This window comes from Perissodus microlepis, chromosome 5 (genome assembly GCF_051167445.1).
Source record: "Perissodus microlepis isolate ML-2025 ecotype Zambia chromosome 5, ASM5116744v1, whole genome shotgun sequence".
Taxonomy (NCBI): Eukaryota; Metazoa; Chordata; class Actinopteri; order Cichliformes; family Cichlidae; genus Perissodus; species Perissodus microlepis.
In genome coordinates, this window is record NC_140465.1 from 20552576 (window position 1) to 20575179 (window position 22604).

Consider the following 22604-nt stretch of genomic DNA (forward strand, 5'->3'; position numbering starts at 1 on the left):
ATTATTATTAAACTCTGCAGTTTAGTGGAGCTACTTTCAGCTCATTATTTGGTTCTGCACATTCGCCCTGTCGCCGCTCTCATGAACTCGCTTAGAGGAGACAGCTCTTTTCAGCAAAAAAGCTCTAAATCAATCCACTGAGCAGCATCGTGTAGCAACTAGACAAACTAGTCTGTGAATAAAAGTCAAACACCAAAAAGACCAAAATAGACGTAAATATTCAACCTTTTTACCTAAATGACTAGAAAAGTAATTAGAAACAAAGTTTTTAATAGTTCATTGTTTTATACTGCAGATTAAAAGTGCATGTTATACTCCACTTTTTTAATTATTTTATTCTTTGCTATTAGGGACTTTTTGTAATCTACACAATGAATTGTAAAGGATTTTATTACTTTGTCTAGTCTGTACTGGCGCATTGTAGTCTAGTCTCAGATGTACATAAACAGAACAGGCTTTATGAGCTTTGTTGAGAGTATTTTGATAGTGGCACAGGAAATCAATACCATGGATTTAAACAGATCTGTTTGCTCAAAGGTTACTTTGGACCTCAAGCCACAGTGCAGCACTCTGGCAGGAGACATTAATGTCTTTTTAACTTTGTTTTTCTTTTATTTACCTTTAAGCTTGAATCTGAAATTGGGAAGCCCTTTCACTTCTCCTTCAGGAAACTAAGATTGCTTGATAACTCAAGTCCAACTTTTCTCTTTACCATTTTATATTAATTTTATTTTATAATTTGCCATACAAAATTGGATTTATTGAACATTGTGTCAGGAACTTGTAATGTTTCCAGTGGGAACAGTAATGCAACTCTTATGTTGCTGTGTGCTGTTAAGTGGGCTGTTGATGAGGTTTTTTTCTGATGGCTGGCTCAACTGAGAGGTTATTTGGCCATTTGTGCCATGGAGCTGTTTCAGACTTCACTGCTAATTGGCATCAAAATTTGTTTCAAGTGCTGCTCCAAAAATGTAGACGCTTTCCGTAGAGGCCAGTAATGTTTTATATGATTGATTTTTTTTTAAAATAATCCAACATGATGTTCCCTTATTGTCTGCATAAGAGAAGCCACATTTAACTGGTTGAAAATGTACTCAGGGCAAATGGCAAAAATATCAGTGATCAAGCCAAAGCAATTTTGATTCTTTTTTTTCTGTTGCTTTGTAAAAAAGCTTTTATGACCATGATTTACCATAATTGTTATTTTCACAGCTAGTGGTGAATGCTGCTCTAGGATTCGACACATTTGTCGTGATGCGCCACGGCCTGAAGAAACCTCCCAACACTCAGAGCGTTTCCACCGAGCCGGACTCCTCCCCTTCCTGCTCCTCTGCCTCCTCGTCATCCTCCACACCGGCCGGTGCTGCGCCCGCTGTCCCGGGATCATCCCTGTTTTCAAACATCCCAGGGCACAAGCTCGGCTGCTACTTCTGCAATGATGTTGTGGCACCAGGAGATGTAAGGAAACCACACAGATAACAAGTATACACTTAACTAAGTAGCTCACCTAATACACTCAAAACCAGGTAGACCCTGCTGCGACACTCAGCTGTGTCATTTACAGGGGTTAAAATTAGTGATTGTCGCATGAGCGAGATCTCTTTTCAGATGTTATTTTCAAGCAAACAAGGTTTTGAGATGGTCCCAAGCAAACAGAAGCTGAAGTGAAAATGATTGCTATTAAAAAATGACGGTCCCATATGAGATATGAACTTGAATCTCCTGAGTGAAAGTCTCACGTGATTCCTGTTAAGCCTCTTAAGCCCCAACGCCCCCTGATACGGGGGCAAAAGGCAGGAGATCAGGTGGGCTTGGGGCTTAAGAGGTTAACTGTTAGGAGCATCACATCAGTGTTGTGTTTAAGGATGCCTGCACACTTCGGGGTCATCAAAAATCTGTTGGTTTTAAATGCAGCATTTGGTTTAGTTATTGTTTGGTTTTTAGATTTTTGAGAAAGATGGTTGTAATTGTTTTTCTGTAAGAGTTACAATATGCAAATCCCCCCCCAAGAAAGAATAAAACAGAACTTGCTGCTTTGTAGCCTCGACACCCACATTCCCACATCCTGCTTGTGTCTCTGATGTTCTTTGTTTTGGGGATTTTGGATTTTCTCCTTCTCTTGACCTTTTCGGAGTAATGCACGAAGATTCTTCATAGGCTATTAAAGGCTGTGGCATTTGTTGGAAACTTGCTGCAATGGGCTCTGACTTCTACTGTAAATGCCATATGTGTCGGTCTCTCTGTGAAACATTAAAGTAATACTAAGATTTGAACTTGAGGCAGAGCCTGCTATCAGTATATTCTAAATGTTGATCTAAGGTTGAGTTCAGTGAATGAATAAATATAGAGTTTTGCATATTGTTTTAAAGGTTTAAGTGAGACAGGCCTGAAGCAAAATGATACAGATTGTCTAAACATATGGGACATATTCAGTGTGAGAATGTACTGCTGCAAAAATAAAACATGACCAGAAAGTAAAAATGAAATACCTTTGACTCTAAAGGGTTACATGTCAGATTTTGTAGCCATTCCCCTGGTAAGCATGTGTGGTCCACAGCGTAATATCCCCAAAATGATTATTTGCAGGTTTGGCACAAACACTAATGATCCGTTCATCCATCCATTAGCAATACCCTCTTACCCTTTTACATGTGAGCCGGAGCCTGTTCCAACTGACACTGGCCAAGAGGTTTGCAGCCACTGACACTAATGGTCCATTTATGAAAAGACTATGGCATTACTAACACCCTGCTCAACTGGAAGTATCCGCTAGTCATCAGTGTGTCATAAACAGTTTGTGATCAACAACTTGGTCAAAATTCCCCTGGAGAAGACCTTCGGCCAGTGCCAAGGTTTCTCACCTCTCGTTTCTCTACTTATTGTGGAGAAAGTCCTCTCAGGTTTACTGGATTGACCTTTGGCTTTCTGGAGTTCCAGGACATGATTCTCTATATTGATCTTCTTACTGTTTTTGCTGTGTTTTGTTTTGCTAAAATAGTCAACCCGGGATCGGACTCTGGATCAGCAGTGCACAGTCAGCAGACCAGGCCTTGCCATGATTGCCGGAGCGTTGGCTGTTGAGATGATGGTCTCCATTCTACAGCACAGTGAAGGGTAAGGATGACAAAATGTATGTTTGCTACTAATAAGAAATTGAAGTTGTATTAAGGGTGTAACTACTGGCCGTTATACTTGTGTAGATTTTGATGCAAATAGTCGCTGGGACATCACTCATGGGTTTATTTAGAAGTAGATTACTGTTTTGATTACTGGATTCTGTGAACATGAGCGCGATCATATTGATGACCAGTAGGTAAAAGCGAGCCATGCCCCAACTGTACAACCTATTTTATGCTTAATAGGACTGTTATTTACGAAATGAGCCTTGTACTGTATTGAAGCGACCCCGAAACTAATGGTTGAAGCCACAAAAAAATGTTGACTGAGGGAATAAATCTCTGTTAGAAGTACAGTCATCTTCTCGTCGACTGCTAAACAGTCATGTCTCCTTTGCAACATGTGTCCTTCATTATTGTTTAATTTGTTTATGTATATATTTACTTATTTTTGACTGTGGTTATGTGTAATGAACAGTAACTGTAGGCTAAGAAGGAAGTGGAGCCTGATGTCACAGAGTTTAAAATACTCAAATATTTACTGGGAGAGACCAGGGTGGACAGGATAAGGACTGAGTATATTACAGAGAGAGAGCTACAGTTGGATGGTTTGGAGATAAAGTAAGAGAGGCAAGGTTGAGAGTAACATGTGCAGACAGAGAGGGGAGTGGATATATTGGGTAAAAGGATGTTGATGATTGGGCTGCCTGGCAAAAGGAAAAGAAGAAGAGAACACTTATGGATATGGTGAGAGTGAACATCTAAAGTGCTTCATTTGACAGAAGAGTTTGCAAAGGTTAGGGTGAGATGGAGCCATCTAATCTGCTGTGGCAACCCCTGAAGAGAGCAAGTGAAAGAAAAAGCGGGCTAGAAAGATGCTAGTCTAACAGTAGCTTTACATTAATTCTTGATTACAGATGTACACAAAATCATTAGCCCCCTGATGACATTTTAAGTTGTTGTCCAAATTTGCCCATGTGCTTTTTTTAATTTAACAGAATCAGGGATCTTCAAGATAGCATTTCTAAACATATTCGTTTTCTTTAGAAATCATAAAATACTTCAATTTTCACACAATAACATAATTATTATAACAAAAACATACCAGGCTCAGTATTGTTACCCCCCTGAAAAACGACCCTTTTGTAGAGCAATAGCACAAACCAGTCCTGATGTCCTTTAACTTTGTAAAGCTCGATGGATGTAAAATTGAGTTAAAACTAAAGGATATTTTCCCATTTATTCACTTGAGAAGGCTTCAGGCCAGAAACAAAAGAAAATCAGTTTAGACTGGAGAAAAAGAATCGTTGATGCTCTCAAAGCAGGAGATGGATATACAAAGTTTTCACAAGGTTTATAATTGTCGAAAGCTGGAATGAGAAGTATCATCAAGAAATTCAAAGAGAGCGACACAGTACAGAGCAAGCCTGGCAAAGGTAGGAAGTGAAAGAGTTCACTCATTCATAGAAGAAGGTCACTAAAACCCTGCACAGAAATGCACTGCAAGGCTGTAGACTGAGGAAAAACTCAATTTCTGCGTGGACACACCTTCAAGCCAGACTCAAGTACACTTAAAACAACCTGAAAATTGTGCATCATTTAATCACATAAAGCTAGACAATTAGAAACTGAAAACTAGAGCTATTTGGCTACAGAGACACTGCTTATGTTTGGAGAAAGAAGGAGAGGCGTAAGAACATCAACCCACAGTGAAACTTGGTGGTGGGAGTATTATGTTTTGAGGATCCTTGAGTGTGACTGGAACTGGGAATCTCGTCAAGAAGAAAAACGATTTTAAAAGAAAACCTCAAGCAGTCAGCGTCAAAACTGGATACCTGTCTTCCAATAAGACAACAACCATACATCCCATCTGGTGAAGAACAATGTCAATGGTACTGACTGGCCTGCACAAAGACCTGACTTGGATTCCCCTGAAAATCTGTGGATTGACTCAAGACTGACAGACAGGTAGATAGGCATATAGATACATAGACACTTTATTGATCCCACACGGGAAATTATTGTGTTATGGCAGCAGGAAAGAATGAAAAGAATAAAAATGGTTCAGTCTACAATAACTAAACAACATAGTTATAGTAAAAGTGACGCGGGCACTTATCAGTTTTTTTAAGGAAGAGTAAGAACATTAATACACATTAATGTTAATAATACATTAATAAAGAAGATATAACACAGGTAATATCTATAATGCAATCTTCCTCAGAGGTGTGGAGTTGAGCAGGTGAGATGGGATGTCCATGTTTGTTCAGTGACCTTCTGTCCCTCATTGACTCAGACGCCTCCAAATTTTGGCCAATGATGCTTCTGGCCTTGTGAATCAGTTGGCATCTCTGGCACTGACACTGACCCCCAGGAGAGAACAGCAAAATAAATAGGGGAATTGCCACAAACTGGTAGAACTCCAAATCTTGCCGAACATGTTAAAGTATCTGGACTTCATCAGAAAGAGGAGTCTGCTCGTCACCTTCTGCTACGCAGCATCACTTTTGATCTTCTAGTTCAGTCTGTTCTATTCAGGTGGACTTAGACGTATCCGTAGCTGCCCATGTTGTTAATGGGCCGTGTCACAGATTTTCTTTCCTCCGAAGGTCAACCACCATCTCTTTGTCTTGACCTTCAGAAGCAGGTTATTTCTGCCAGACCACTCCACAAAGCTCCTCACCAGCTCCCTACAAGAAACAACTGCAGGCTGTTGTCCAGCAAAAACAACATATAACTCAGTATTAGCATTGGTGGGCAGGGGTAGTTTTTGTAAAATAATTTTGTATTTGTGTGCAAAGTAAATGCCAGCATCCAAAATAAAATTAGTATGTTTGTAAAATGGTGTTAAAAATCCTTTGCTCTGTTGAACTGCACTTAGAAAATACTTTAAAACATTTCATTTTCGTATGAGCTAACAATTCTGTCATCTGTATGTCTGTTTAAAAATAAAAAAGCAGCTCGTTTAAGCTCAGCAGGACATGGCTATGGCTATGTAACAAACTGTTAGCTGGGGGATCTTAGACCACTTTGATCCAGCCTATCCCAGCAGTCATAGGGTAAGAGGCAAGGTACAGCCCAATCATATCCAGCTCAGTCTAAGACTAATGGAAAAACAGAAAACTCTTTGGCTCCCAGTGTGGATGTGAGAGCAATCTAGCATCGTCATTTAACATGACATGAATGACATGAGAGAACATACCAACTCCATAGAAAAGCCTTAGCCAACCAAGAAGTTTGAACCCAGAACCTTCTTGCTGTGAGGCATCAGCGCTAATGCGCTGCACTGTCAAAGCCCCAAACCTGCATTTACTTGCTTTCATCTATAAGGCTAACTACACTTACACTTTCTGGTAAAACACTGTCACCTGGTGGTGAAATTTTTAGTTAAATTGTACAAATTCTGATTACACTTAGATACATTTTACACTTGAAAAAACTATATGTGTTAGAAGGGAAAAAAACAGTGTGAATACTGAGCTATGCATCAAGGTTTGACTGCTTTTAATGCCATTAGATCAATATTTTAACACAAGAGTCACTTTTGGAGCAGCCTCACGTAGTCATTAGACGATCTGCAATTTTTAGCTAAATGTCAAACTGGCTTTATTTTTTGACACTGAAGGTTGACCCTTGCCGTGACATTTTAGACCTGTACGCAACGTTCATCTTTTATGTATTAAAATGTATGGTCTGGCCATACATTCATAGGTTAAAGTGTTGGGCAAAGTGTGAGAGGTTGACAGCAGGTATTCTTGTCTCTTACCGGTGTCAGTGGATGTTCCCCGATGACCACTTGAGTTTATTCTCGGCACAGTCTGCTTGACTCTTGCGTCACACCTCTGGTTTTTGTGTTTCTGGTATACAATATATGCTTCTCAGCATGGTGCTAGAAAAAAAAAATCATACTCAGAATCATAGTAGAAAAAAAGTTTTTATGTCATACTGCCCTCTTCTTTTACACACACAGTCCACATTCCAATTTGGGTTTAATAAAACATCCTTGCAAACACTAGAGGGCTAGCACTCCTTTAGTGAACGACCCTGATTACCAGTACCTGTCTGAAGTACTCTCATCAGTGCTTCACTTCAGGCCTAAAGCTAAGGGAGATGTTACCTTTTTGATGGAGCAGCACAGCAGCTGAGGTCTCACTGCGCTGCAGGTAGCATTGGTAATTTGGTTGTAGCACAGTCCCGACCCCCCCGCCGAGCTTTTTCTCATTTTCATGCTTCAAAAGCTCTAACACCGAGGTTCAGTCAGCCCTTAAGTTCTCTTTGCAGTCTGTGCTAGCTCGATATTTCCATCTCTTAGAATGTGTATTTTTTTTCGTAACGCCAATGGGGATGTGTCCATGCCTATTAAGTGTGTAGTCATGTGCACGGGTGTGTCTTTGTGAAAATGGAATTGTGTGTGCCCTTTTTGGTGAAAATCATACTAAAGTGGCTGCTTGCTGGGCCTGATAAGACGGCCATTTTCTCTCAGAATGTTTTTGAGATGTTATAAGCTGTTACAAAGCCGTTCTTTCGGTCCTGGATAAAAAGCTTAGAAAGTAAAGGAGAAGGTGAATTTCCATGTGCTTTTTCCAGAACTTCTGTGTTTATGTAGCTCCTTGCTTTACACCAAGATCTCTCTGTGTCTTGCTTCAGCTACTCTCTGTGTCCTTGTTTTTATCTTTGTAGCTGTGTTTGTGCCTTTCTGTATAACCCCAATTCTTCCAGCTCTTTATCCCAAAAAAGCCCCTTGCACCAGCTCTCATTTGAAATCTTACTCCATAGCAACCACTGGCTTTAGAAAATTGGCACTTCAGGATTAATGTTGCTGCAGTTTGACAGAGATTTCTGACTTTGCAAAACCACTGTCAGCTCAGCGCGAGATGTGATATTTCACTTATTGTTATCCACACAGAGTAGAACCTTTTAACCCGAATTTAAATTAACTGGGGAGCAGGAGCTCTCAGATCACATGAAAAATGTAAAACCTTTTTAATATTCAAGGAAGTAGGATCTATTAGTTCTCAGTATAGAAAACCAAAGTCAGTGTTTCTTAGCAGCACATTTAGATTTGCTGTGTATAATAAAAAATCATCAGAATGCAGTGTATTATAATTTTCTGTGGAAGGCTGTTTAAGCAGGTTTGCTGGTTTTAATTCTTCATCTTATTTATTTATTTATTCTTTTATTACTTATTTCTTAAAAACTGCCAAAATTGCACAAGCGTGTGTGTAGGTATATAAACTTATGTCCCTTTTCTTCTCCTTCAGAGGCTATGCAGTGGCCAGCAGCAGTGATGACAGAATGAACGAACCTCCCACCTCGCTCGGTCTCGTGCCACATCAGGTCAGACATATAGATGCACTCATATAAAAATCTGAAATTAATAACTTGCAAAATGTTGCTAAAAATCCAAAGTATGCATGTAAGAGTTAAAAAAATAATAAAAAGAATTGCATAACAGACAGTAAACTGTAATTGCTGAAGTTGAATTCAGGGTCAGCATATTTACAGGCTATTAAAGTTTTCCAGACACCTACATACAAAGCTCTCAGTGACTCAGGGGAACAAGTGGCAGATCCTGAAGGCGGAGGCTGATTGCTTTAACATTCTGAAAAAGCTGCATTTCACTGAGAGTCCAGTTTGGGACTGCGAAGAGAACAACAGTAGTGCAGAAGAGAGATAATTGCAAAGGAGTATCTCAGCATTCACCCCAAGAAGAAATGATTATGTTTTGATTCAGCAAGTGAAAAGGGGCATAGTTTGCTGTGTTGTTATGCATACTCTGTGATGGAAGTGTTGCGTAATTCAGCAGCCTCGCTGTTATAGTATTTCACTAAGTGCCCTGCACACAACCTTGCCTTAAAAGCTTGGCAAGTCAGTTCTGTGGTTGCTATTAGTGGTGATTTTTTTTCAGTTTTTAATATTCTGCTGGGTTTTTGTCCACATCAGTACAAACATACATATGTAGAGGCAACATTCTTACATCTGATGTTTTTTATTCTGTAACAATACACAAAGGTTTCCCGTTTTGGTGACTTTAATAGTCATTAAATATGTTCAAACTGAAAGATCAAACATGACTCAAGGTTCCTAATGAGGAGACTTCATCATGCCTGGAAACCATCATAATTAAGAGATCTTAGTCTTTCCGAGCGCCAGAAGCCCATTTTCTGGGACAGGAAGAGATTTTCTGATATGCAAACTTTAGCTGCAGATTTGCATGTCTTTGTGCTTTATGAATTAGTGCCTTTCAGTCCTTTTGTAGAAATGAGTCAAGAGTAAGGGGCTACGGCTCGTCATAACAGGCAGTAACTAGACTTGAATTTGGTGCTGCCAAATAGAACAAAATTAATTCTTTTTCATAGCTCGAGAAACACGGCACTTGAGGTCAGGCAAGGCTGAGCTGGAAGCTGTGGCAAAGTCATAGCTCATAGTGATAATCAATGAGCTGCTTGCAGCAGCTATTATGGAGAAGAAAGGAAAAAGAAAGGGTCCGTGTGCTTATCTGAATAGTGCACCTTTGTGTAGCTCTTTTACTTTGGTTTGTCATTAGTAAAACTCAATTTGCAAGTTTTTTTTGTGTGTGTGTGTGTTTTTTTTTTTTTGTTTAATGTTTTTTGGATTGTGTTGAGCGTGATTGGACTAATGACACATTCAAATTGGATTTTGTTTACTAATATATTCATTTTTTCATCTAATAGGAAAGTGTAAATATTTTTATTGATTTTGCAAATTACCTAGGACAAACTGTGCTCCTGGCTAAATGGTGGTTTTTCATCTCCTCTATTTACGTATCACCATCAATATTCATCATCATGAAAACTGCCTTTTGCTTGACACATCTGCTGGCAGCCAAACAACCCATAAAAAATTGGCATTCAAATGTGGTATTTTATGTGTGTGCTCATGTACAGAGAGAAGGTGCAAAAATGATTGGAGTGAAAAATGCAAAATAAGTAATATGCTTGAGACGCACACATTTATGTATAAATGACTGAGGTGCTCAGTCCCCCGGCACTCAGTGCCTATACAGCACTCTGCAGTTTGTTTGGGTTTTTTTTTTTTGTGGTGCCACAGTGACAGCTTCTGGTGATTTGCAAAAATTGCACACTTGTATCTCCATTGTAACTGAAGTGCAGCTATACCATTGCCTCCCCCCTCGTTTTCACCCGCACTGTCAATTTTGTGCCCTTGAATAGAGCTGTGTTTGAGAGATGTTGTCAACATGTTTTTGATACTTCTGTGTGTTAAGCCCAAGCTAAATCAAATAATCAACATTAAGGGTTACTATAAGTAACAACTACTACAATAGCACTTTACTCTGATATATGTAAAATTAAACTGGATTTAGCTATATTGTCCAGTTTCACAAACTCTTAAATTTACTTCAAAGGGCATGCAAGACCTTTTATCTTCAGTCCCTCAATTACGGTCCCCAAAAAACAAGAATATAAGAATATAAGGGGTGGACAGCCGGGCCTAAGGTAGAAAATAATCCAAAATAGCAAAATTGCAACGTAGATAATGGATAAAATGATCAAATTAAGCATGGCCTTAATGTGGGAGGAATGTTGAGCAACTTGAACTGGGATCCAAAGCGGCACATATATTATCATCCCTTGAAGTTAAAAGCACTGATTGTCAGTGGAAATGATGCACCTTGATTGCTTTGATGTAACTCAAGGATGCTTTAATACTCCATGAAGTAATTAGTGGTCTTACAGTCTTGAATGACATGTCTGACGAGCCGTGCTTAAACAGCAGTTAATCTTCATGTGTTATCCAAACGCGTGTTGAACTGTGCCTGACGTCGACTGAGCACATTACTTGACACACATACGTCATATGTGGTCAGTTTATGCTCTCTACAGGAAGCTATAGAGTCTGTTCACGACTGCCTCACTCGCCCACGCTCATCCACTGGTCTGACTCACTGCCCCCCCCTTAATCTCTGGACATGGTGCGTCACCTGTCACTGCAGGTTAACACACAGCATAAGAAATGAATTTGGTGCACATAAGGACGAACACTGATGCTCTTGATCTTCAAACACCAAAAGCAAAAGCCTTGAATTTCCACCTTTTCTCTGTCACTGGGCATCAGCAGTAATTGGCCACAAATGTTTGATATACTCGTCAGTCTCACCACCAGATAATTATAGCCAGGAAATTGTTGCATGCTCCTCATGTTTTGTGCGTCATCAAAAAAACAAAACAAAAAAAACCAAAACATTATTGGCTGAAGCTTTTATTACAAAACAGGAAGCTGGGGGTGGATGAGGAAGGCGATTACAAGAATGTGATGTGATAAGTGATACTGTAACATGCATGTATATGATTAATTAAGAGTGAAGGCATTTAGCACTTAAATATGATGAAATGAACCAAATTGAAACATGCCTTTATAACACCAGAGGGCGCTCTCTGCTTTCAGTTTAAACAGCATACAGAAATTGCTGGCAAATTTTCATTACATATTCTTGTTTTGCATTTTCACGATTGTCAGTGGAAGCATTACTTTCTGCTTTCAAGGAATAAAAGCATCACCTTTGCCATTTCCTAGCAAGTCTCCTGGTGAACACACCGACTTCCAAAAGCTGCTTGTTTTTCTTGTTGTTTATCTTTTGTTAATGTCAGCTTGTCCCCTCTGTTGTCAAACCTTGATCACATAATTAGAATGTCTGCTTTTCTGAATATTTTCTTAAGGGTCTTATTCTCCTCCACAGATTCGAGGCTTTCTTTCAAGGTTCGATAATGTCCTGCCTGCCAGCCTGGCCTTTGACAAATGCACTGCCTGCTCCCCCATTGTAAGTGGCACCAAATGTAACTGAATAGTTCTAATTACGTGTTTCTGAATCCAGTTTTGCAGCAAGACTGTGTTTTAATGTTGAACTGCACTTTGCCAGAAAAAAGTAGATACAATGTAGATGTGCCTTGACGCATCCCTCAATCATCCAGGTAAGGAAATCCCAAAAAATGGATTCTGTTCTGAGACTAGCACCACTAAATGAACAATGGGCTGTGAGGTCTATATATATCCCCTGCTTAAAGTATCGGAGTATCAGATTAGATTCTGTTACTATGTGACAACATTGTTTCCAAACACAAATTGCAGCCTTAACAGAAAGAGGGGGATTCCCATCTCTCCTATTTCCACATTGTGAAGTCAGTGTTGAAATGCAGTTCCTTGAGGAATACTGAATCCACACAGAGAGAGACACAGAAAAGCTGGTAAAAGCATATGGTAACAATCAGGCAGCAGTTGTTCATTGATGTCAGTAACTGTTGTTGAGTGCAATTAGCTCCCACTGCTGCTCTCTCTTTTTTTGTCTGTGTATATGTGTGTGTGTGTGTGTGTGTGTGTGTGTGTGTGTGCATGTGCATAGATGGGTTGTTGAAGGGTTCACATATCCTAACTAAGGCCAAGAGGGGTAAGAGAAATTGCCCTTTGTGTTTTGTTTTGTTTTTTCTCGTAATAGGTTGATATCCAACTGGCCAGTGTGTAGCAATGTGACTCATTGTTTTTACACTGGTGTAAGACTGGGAACCAGGGGAGTCGCGATAGAAAAGTACAAATTAAAGAAGGAGAAAGTTTTTTGTCATTTTGTGGCTTTTGTTTGTTTGTTTGGTGTTTTTTTGTTTGTTTGTTTTTAAATGGGAAGAATATCGAGGGTTTATAAGCAGAGGAAGTAGAGCGTTAAAAGCAAGGGTGTTGTGATGAGTGGAGGGCTGGTTCAGTCTTTCATTCTTCCCTGATCTCAATGCACTCTTTGTGTCTATAAAGAGGTCATAAAGCCCCAGATCTATCACTTTCATGTGAAGACGGGGAGAGAAACCAAGAGGCAGCAGGGGGAGGGAGTTGGCTAGCTTGTGCACTAAAAGTTTTTTTTCCACCTACGCTCTGACAAAAAAAAGAAAAAAAGTCTGCAGTTCCAGCCCATCTTAAGGTGTCATGTTTCTGCCTGTGTGACTGATGAGATTATTCGGTCTGCACAGAGGTTTCATATGGTTTGACAGGGATTGGGTAAAGCCTGTGTAGTTGGGAACAATGAACAACATGAATTTGGAAAGACGATCCTTTGCTGAGGCAGGGATAAAGGTTATGTAGTGAAGCTGGTGAATATGTTTAATCCCACTCACACATCTTTTCCATCTGTTTTGCATTCGCTTATCATCCTTTCAGTCTCTTCTTTTATTCTTTTTTCAGTCTAGTCCTGTTTTACATCTCCTTCTTTCCTCTCGTACATCTTACCTTCTCTGCCTTACGTCTCTTCCTCCCCCACATCTCTCCTCCCTTTGTGTGTTCCTCTTGTCCATCTATCGGTGTATTAAATAGTGTGTGGATGTGTGGGTTTTTGTGTGTGTGAGAGAGAGAGACAGCGAGTGCAGGTCTTTCTGTGTGTATTTCTGCCGCAGTCAGCTGTGTGCTGCCAGGTCACTATGGAAACAAAACAATTCAGCCCCTGTCTGGGCTGGAGCAGTTCCTGTAGAGTTGGGGCTTTTCGCTCTGTGCGTGTGTGTGCGTGTGTGTGCGTGTGTGTGTGTGTGTGTGTGTGTGTGTATTTCCTAACTCTCTGGGGCTACAAGCCAATAAAACTATACGCCAAAGAGTAAATCACAGCTGACGTGGCTTTGTCTAAAACTGTGCCAGATACCTCTTACTACAGCTACTTGTACACACCACCAAATATGCTTCCACTATTAATAGCAAACATATACTTTTTCTGTTTGGGTTGTAAAGTTCTGACGACATTTGTAACTGGTCACTAACATAACTCACAGTGTTCCTCTGTGAAGGTGGTCTCTCTTTTAAACTTGTACTTGCTTGTGTTGTTTTATATTCAGAGTAAATCGTCCTTAAACCACAGATTGTAAAGATGAAAGTGAACAGCCAGAGAGAGTCTGCAGGTATTTTTTGTGCTATGTCGGGGTGAATTTCCATTTCATTGCTTTTGCTGATGTGTGATATTAAGTTTTTAAAGCACCAACCAAAAAAATTAATAGAAAATAATCAGATATAAAACATAGGATGCAATCATAAGTTACCACAAGTGCACCCTGGGGAAAAAACAAAAAATAGTCCTTTAGATTGCCTGATCTCCTTTTCAAGGTAGTCTCCTTAGACGGAGCTGCACAGCTGCCAGAAGGGCTTCTATTTTGGGAACGCTCAGTGGAAATCTTGTTTAAACCGCTCGCACTTGTGTGTCTGCATTTTGCGGTGGATGTAGTCCAAAATAGTAACCCTTTAACTTGAACTTCATAATGGGTAGGAGGATGAAGATGCAGGGCATCACTTCTGGCGAGTAGGTAAGATGGTAAGAAGGATGATTATGCTGATGTGTCCAGGAAAAAGAACTCAAAAAACTTCTAGCTACACATTCTTTGCTAGCTGTACCTTCTCTGAAGTGTCCTTTTTCACCAATACTGTTACACCCACAAACCTATAATAATGAGTCAGTATGGAGTTTTTAAAGCATGTGTCTGCATAGGCGTGATGGCCGTTCTTGTTAACAGAGGAAGTGAGTCAGCAGGAACTGTTTACTCACAGTATTCAGAATATATTAGGTGTCACATTATGGAAACACAAAGTCCTGGTAAATTATGTGCTTAAGTTAAAAATGAAACCAGCTTAAACCACCATTAAAGCAGCTGTACTTTGAAAAGCATCCGGTCCCGCATATTCTTCAGTGTTTACAAGCAAATTTGAGTCCTTTAAAATTTGGTTGTAAAGGAGTCCTCTGTGTCACCAAGACCACCCACTGTTTGATATCTTTAGAAACTGCTAGAGGCACACGTGTAGTGTGTCATGCTTCCAGTTAATGCCTTCTGTATGGATCCAGCTTCAAAAAGGAGGCCTGCCAACTGTCAATAAACCTCGGAGATGCATTTATGTGGCCCCGAGTGGAAGGAAGCTTTGCTACAAGTGCACGTGTGAATCCATATGTCAGCGTTTATGTCCATATATGCAGCAACCCATCTCATCCAGATGTTTGTTTGTTGGTGAATTTGTAGTTTTGCTTAATTGATGCTATCCAGCAGCAGCACATGATCACTATTAAAGCCATCAACACCACGAAACACTTCAAAATTTTCTCTCTTTTTTTTGGAGTCTTTTCATTTCTTTGTGTGTCCAATTATAGTATTTACAACAATGTAATTACATTTTTATGGGAAATGCTCTAAACGCAGAGAGCCTTTGTGGACATGTTTTTCCAAAAGGTGTGTGTTTGATGCCCTTAGCACTGTGTTTGTGCAGTGACTTTATTAACTTTATCACAAGATCGTCATGGTCATTAGGTTGCTTCCTGTGTCATGAAAAGCTACATTTCAACAAAGTGGGTTATGGCCGTTGGCGTCTCACATAACACACCCCATGGATCGAAGTGGAGAGTCAAAGAAATAAAAGAGAAAGAAGGAAAGAAAAGAGAGGTTGAAAAGATGAATGAGGGGACACATCAGTGTGTATTGTGTGCGGTGTGTCTGGCTCCAAGACTAGACGCCAGTCTGCGAACTCACACACACAGACAGTGATGCACACATTGTGTTGCTGTCTGAAGCAGAGGTAACTCTACACCTGCAGGGGAGGGTCTGTAGGCATCTATGAAAGGCTTTGCTAAGACTAGCAGGGTAGTCCAGAGGGCAGAGGATCTGTGGATGTGTGGTTTTTGGAAAGAAAGTGTGGGTATTTGAAGTCTGTACTGTAGGGGATTAAGGTAAACACCGCAGAGTGATTGTAGAGGTGCCGAATTGTGGTCTTACAGAAGTTAAGCCTGAGGGCCAGAGTTTTAAAAGTCCCTTTTTTTAAAAGTGTGTCTTCCGTGCAAAAATTATGATCTGCTTTTATGTAATAATGTTTTTGCGGATACATTTTCTCATGTTGGGATTCTTTAGCATGGCTTACTTGTCCAGTGCAAGGCACATTTAATAAGGACACCAAAAGCGTAATGTGTGGGGAAGGAAAACATTTCATAACCGCCTTTGGCAAGATGTAACATATTACTAAAAAACACAGTAAAGGTCAAACAGTGCATTTAGGTTGTGGAACCTTTTTTTCACCTGTGTGAGTCTGACCTTTGCTGTTTTAACTCTTGCACCTGAGCAAACTAAAAGAGGGCTTCGTCTGTTTAGTCAGCACACACGGCGACATCTACGTTTTCAGAAAGAGAAGATTTAGAGATTTTATCTTGTAAGTGTTTAAGTCATTTTGTATTTTTCCCAGTTACTTAGCCAGTTCACGATCAGTTTATGCTGATCAGCTGTTTCTGTATACTTTCAGTGAAAGCAGAAGTGTAGTATCATAGCACGCATAATTCAAACAATGGTGTAATACCCCAGAGTTGCATTTTGGATGAAATAACCTTTAACTGTTGTTATGTTTTCTTTTGTTTTTTAATCTAGGTCTTAGACCACTATGAGAGGGAAGGTTTCAGCTTCCTGTCCAAGGTTTTTAATTCTTCCCATTCATTCCTGGAGGACCTGACGGGGCTGACTCTGCTGCACCAAGAGACACAGGCTGCAGAGGTAGATTGCGTCCACACATACACCCACCCACCCACACAAATAGGTGGAGACATGATCACAAAATGTGCTAAGTGTGGCAAACCTGGTCCTTGAGCCATAATGACAAGAAATTGATGTTTGTATAGCTGGAATGAGAGCTGTGTGTGTATTCTTTGAAAGTAGTTAAGCCCACTAGTCACCAATTTTGTGTTTTGTTTTTGTTTGTTTGTTCTGTTTGTCTTTTTTAAATAATGTTAGCCACCACTGTCAGGTGAAGTGTCCAGTTATAGAAGTATGTTGGGGTCTGGTTTGAAAGTGGGAGTAAAGAGCTCTGCGTGGTAGTGCATCAATAGTGAGTAAGTGCTCCAAAGAGCTATGATGATGCAGGTTGTAGCCTCAAAAATATATGGTGTTTTTTGATGTTTGCACTCTGGTTTGTACTTCACCTTAGCCCATGCTGCAGAAATTTATTTATTTATTTATTTTTTATAAAACTGTCTCAGCAATGACGTTAAAACGAGTGATGAAAAGCTTTGTACTGCAGTCATTATCAGTCCTCTCCTCCGTGCTTCTTAAAACTTCTTTGATTTTATTGAAATTTGCTGTAGCAGTTCCCTTTCCTATCCATGTGCACAGGCCACATACTGTTAGTTAGCTCCAGGACCACATGCAAGCAAAAATCTGTTGATTGGTTGATTTTCAGTCATTCTTTTCTCTGCATAACTGGAAAGTTACAAAACAGACATGATTGCAGGATCATAAATCTATTATTTTTGGGGGGTTTTTGCTACCACTGCTGCTCACCAACAGGAGGTTGTTAGTGGAAAGTTGTACACAGGACTGAAAAGGCTAAAATGGCATGAAGTTTTTACATATTTACCTCAGACTGATAGTTAAACCATGTGGTCCAGTTTTGTTTTGTTTTTTGTTTTTTCTCAGTGAAATATTTTACCCATCTCTTTTATCTGTGCTCTTTATGGTGACCTCCCTACACCAACAAAAGTGATTAATGTGTTTTTAAAAGTTAAGGAGATTGATAAATGAGCTTCTCTGTAAATGCAGAGTCACAAAAAATCAGTCCACCAGTTAGAAATATCCCCCTGTTTTTCTCATTTCATTATGCTGGATCAGTGTCGCTGCTTCACATTAATTTTAAAAGACAGAAGTCTGGGCATGAACTTGTTTGCCTGCCCGTACACGTCCAGACACATCTGTGTTATAAGCGTCTTTTATATGTGGAGATTCAACATGAAAACAACACTGAGACAAATTCAGTTTAATGTTAATGTCATAATAATAAGATTAACTTAATATGGAAAATAACCTAAAAATGGGCGGACTTTCACCTGTCAATTCCTGACATCACCATTAGCACAACCCTAGCCCAAAATATACTAATTGGTCAGATTGTTGGATTAGATTGTTGCAATGGAGTTGGACATTAATAGTAAAGAGGCCATTCATTAAATCAGCCGCTAGCCTTCACCTGTGGAAACTAGTTACTGCTGGACTGAGGTAACAGCATTAGTTAGATTTGTGAAGATGTTTCAGCTCCCATTGAAGAGACTTCTTCAGTTTTAAAAACAAATTGGTGGGGTCTCAGGTACTTAACCCTTAATGGGGGTTGTCCCCTTGAATGTATTCCTGAGGCTCATTGACTTTGGGTCATGTGATGACTGACATGAGCCATGGGGTGAAAGAAGTCATGGGTCATTACCATCACTGGTGGTTAAAGGTGAAACCCCTGTGAGATCTTGCCTCAACCTATCATGTGACTTACTGAGGTCACCAGAGACAAGGTGCGAGTGGGGTTGCCTGGGAAGAGAAATCAAGACTGCACTGGAAGTGGCTGACAGCTCATGTTGTAAGCCATCACTTTTCTTCAGTGACGGTTACTCACAGTGGACAAAGATGGCCTCCTTTACTCCTCTCTTAAACCATCTGTAGTTTGTCCTTTAGGTGCACATGTACAGCTAAGTCTGTTGTTGAGGTGGTTCTTATATGTTGTACTGTGCATTTGTGAAATGGCTGTTTAGTTTTACCTATGCAGAGGTCCGACCACACCTCACTGCAGAGTATACACAGCATACATTTTTTTCATCTTGTGTTTGAGAGTTTGTGTCTTAGACAAAAATTGGACCAGGTCTAAGGGGACAGCTGCCACTTGGGGTCAAATACCTGTGACTCTTTATCGTTTGCTTTTAGAACTGAAGAAACCTCTTGGATGAGAGGTGAAACGTCTTCACAAACTTAAAGAAGTCCAGTTGGCTCTTTTTTTCAGGCTCTCTAGAGTGTAGTTGAAATGGTTTGGGCAGCTCGTTTCATATCGGCTTCATGGCTGACCAAACAGATTTCTGAGCTTCTTGCTTTGCCTTCTCCAACCATGACTGAAACCTAAACAGTGGGGCAGAGATTAATGGCTACATAGCTCTTAGTTTGGTCCTGGAAGTTTTACAACAATGGGAAATTCGTACCAATATGTTTTTTCACACAGTTTCAGAATGGTTTTATCCTCTTGTGGAAATTTTAATTTCATCATTGGGATTTCTCTAAAAGCAAAACCAAACAGGACCTAAATCATTAAGCAAAGATGCCGTTTTAATCCCGAAGCAGAGATATTTTCGTCCCATAACCTTCCTCTAATTATTGTGTTGCCATAGAAGCGCACAGTCAGTGTTGACGGAACAACGAGCGGCATAAAGTTCCAGCAAACACCCAGAATACTTTGTGGTGGAATATGGGTGGTTTTCTTCAAGACTTTCCCCCTCTGACATGAGACAGAGGGAATCGGGGGAAAGACAGAAAACGAGTGCGTGTGGGTGGTGGGGGTTGGGATTGGTCCTGTTGAACTGTGGGAAAATCCCATGTACTTTCTCCCTAATAACACATCGATGAGGAGGAGGGGGTGAAAGAAAAGCATGAGAGCCAGATTCAAATGCTGAGAAACATAAGAGATAAGAGACAGTGGAGATCGTAGAAAAGACAAGGATGAAGAAAGAATGGACGTCAAAAGAGGACTGGAGATGAAAAGAAAACAATTTAAGGTGAAATGAGAGAAGCAACAAGTGAAGAAGAAAATGCCTTCACCTCTTTTCTCTCTCTCCCCAACTTCTACCCTCTTTCTCACCTCTTCTTCTATCAGTCTCCACCTCATCCCTATCATTTTTCTCCATCTCTTGCATTTGTTCCCACCCCCTTCTGTCCACCCCCTCTCCCCGATGAAGCGTGTTGAAGAGTCTGGCATCGGTCCCTTTCTCTTCAATCAGAACACGGAGAGATTGTTTTGATTGCTCAGCCCACTAGCGCCAGAAGTCTTTGCGTCTGTTTCCTGTACACAGATTACTTTTTCTGAAAATTACTGCGCTTTAAGGACGTCCCTTAAAGCTTTTCTTTTTTTTCCTGTCATTTCCAGGAAAGACAGTAGTGTTTTTTTTTTTCTTGACTTTGAAAGCATATTATTACTTATTTCATGCGGGAACCCACTAGAAACAGGCTTGTGGATCATTTTGGGGCTCGACCCCATATTTTGAGAAGTTCTGGTTTGAAATAATGATGATTCTCACTGCAAAATAAGGGGGTTTAAAGGGTTCTTATGTGATTCTTTTTAATGTGTACATATTGGAATTGGGTACAGTTATGAGTCCTCATGGGAAGATTATCACTTTCAGTGACTTTTCAGTGACTCACTGCTTTTAAAAGGTTTCCCTGAATTGTAAAGAATAGCTATTTTCATGACTAACTATCTCATCTGGTGTGGATTTTTTTTTAGAAACTGTTGACAGATTTTACAAATATGACTTTTAAACTGCAGGGTCTGATGAGAAATACAATAGTACTGGTCATATATGAAAAAACATAGTATTACAATGAAACAAGTTATACTTTTCAATGTCCTCGCCTTTCCCTAAAGCATGACACTGAATTCATTACAGCCGTTCAAGTGTGTGTAACCATTCTAAACTATAATCTACGTCACTAGATATCACTACTATGTACTTAAGGCCTATTTTGGGTGAGTTTGTAACCTGAGAACTACTTTTTATGCGGTCACTGCAGGGTTTTGTGGGAGTTCAAGTTCGGTAAAAGTTTAGACTGCCTGAAAGCTGTGCCTGTGCCTGTGCGTGTATGTGTGTGGTGTTAACGTGCACAAGTCACTTTGAATGGCTTCTTTGTGAGATCAGCCCTGCTGAGATTTCAGCCTGTGATGGGACCATGGCAGAGTGGAAAATGTACTATAAATCTGGCAAATCAGTTACTTATATTTGAAACATTTGTATGCAGCATGCCTCTTAAGGCTGTTCATGTTCGTGGCAAGGAAAATGAAACTTGACCTGATTTTAATATTTATGAGCTGATCTGTAGTTGTGCTATACTCCTTTGTTTTTTACTCTGCAGATTGCCATGGTTAGTTTTCCTTGTGTTGTGCAACTGTTACCTCCACTGTCACTCCCTTGTGTATGAGTTATTTTCATATGGTCTAATTGTGTCATACAGCAACATTTTTCAGAATCAGAATCAGAAACTTTATTGTCATTGTCACAGGAACAACGAAATTAAGAATGGTTTTTTGGCTCATTTTCGGAGATAGACTCTCCAGCAACCACACCACCTTTATGCTGTCATGTGTTTCAGGCCTCTTTTACCCCTCTTGGCCCCTATTTATCTCATAACCACATGAATGATTATGTTTAAGTTAAGAATGAGTGTGGGCCACTATCTCTATTTTTACTATTTATAGCATTGTAGAAGCAAAAGAGATGAGGGAAAAATGTTACACAGCCACGAAAAGACCATGGCAACCATTCAGACAAGCCTTGGCTATAAAATCATTGTACTTACTTCTTCCGAGGCCGTAAAACTGCCTCATGCATCGACTGATACACATTTTCTCCTAACTTTAGATGAGTATTTGTAGTTAAACGTTATTGTTGCCAACACAAATACCCATTTACCACAAGATTTTAACTGTTTCCAGCTTGTGATTTATCCAAACCAGATCAAATAAGACTGAATCGGGTCACATGTTCAACCTGTGCTGCCATGTTGGTTCAAAAGTTGAATGGGATGCATTACCTGAACTGAATCAAGCTCCGATTTCAATTCACAATAATTTTGTCATTTAAACATGTTTAACCGGAACATTGCTTTGAGTTTTGGCTGCCCTTTCCTTCCTCACTGTAGCCTCATTGTTGAGGGCAGGGTCAGACACACAAACACTCAGAGAAGCTGACAGGAAATGAGTGTCTGTACAGGATGCTCTACCTTTCCTACGATGCCCACTGATTGTCTTTGCCTTGGAAGGATGAGTCACTGTGCTCATTCATACAGCCACTTACAGGGATCAAGGACAAAATAGGTTAATTTTATGACTTTAATGTTAACAAAAAATAGAAGCGCTATACCATTATAAGTCATAATAACAAGCTGGCTTTGCTTTTTTACTCATTTGCAGCTCTAATGCGTCAGGTTAGTAATGTGATTGCAGGAGATTTTGCAAAGGAAGTGATGCATTACACTCGTATACAGTCATCTGACTTTATCAAGGTTAGATATTATTTTGTGGCTGTGCAGTTTCCTTATATTAACATCAAGGAAGCACGTGGTCATTGATCTTCAGTTGTGTATGTTGTATGTCCCTGTCATCATTGTCAGTAAACATGGGAACGAGCGTGTTTCCCGTATGTGTTAATCTGTCAGCCTGTAAATGGCTCAAACAGAGGATGTGTGACCCTTTTAGCACAAAGGGTCTTTCTGCAGAATCCATGCTCCACTCCCTTCCACCTACTGCAACTGGCACTGGCAACAAGTCACGAGTTAGACACGTCTGTGCTGAACTTGAAGAAGAATGTGTCACTTGTCACACTCTTTTCTCTTTTGATTCTTTGGGACGTAGTCTCATGTTGAATACCGTGACAGCTGCTTGATTTTTAACAAAGGGGCCTTTAGAACATGCTTAGTACAAGAATCTCATATCACACAAGTAACACTTGATGTG

At 40.0% G+C, this 22604-nt stretch overlaps 1 protein-coding gene across 1 annotated transcript in view; it reads left to right on the forward strand.

The window, feature by feature from the left end:
* atg7 (ATG7 autophagy related 7 homolog (S. cerevisiae)) overlaps nt 1–22604 on the forward strand; it is a 60465-nt gene that overhangs the window by 15577 nt on the left and 22284 nt on the right. The window contains exons 14-18 of the mRNA XM_084928676.1: nt 1213–1458; nt 2999–3114; nt 8378–8453; nt 11836–11916; nt 16508–16630. Of these exons, the coding sequence (XP_084784802.1) occupies nt 1213–1458; nt 2999–3114; nt 8378–8453; nt 11836–11916; nt 16508–16630 (642 nt within the window). The remainder of the gene's footprint in view (nt 1–1212; nt 1459–2998; nt 3115–8377; nt 8454–11835; nt 11917–16507; nt 16631–22604) is intronic.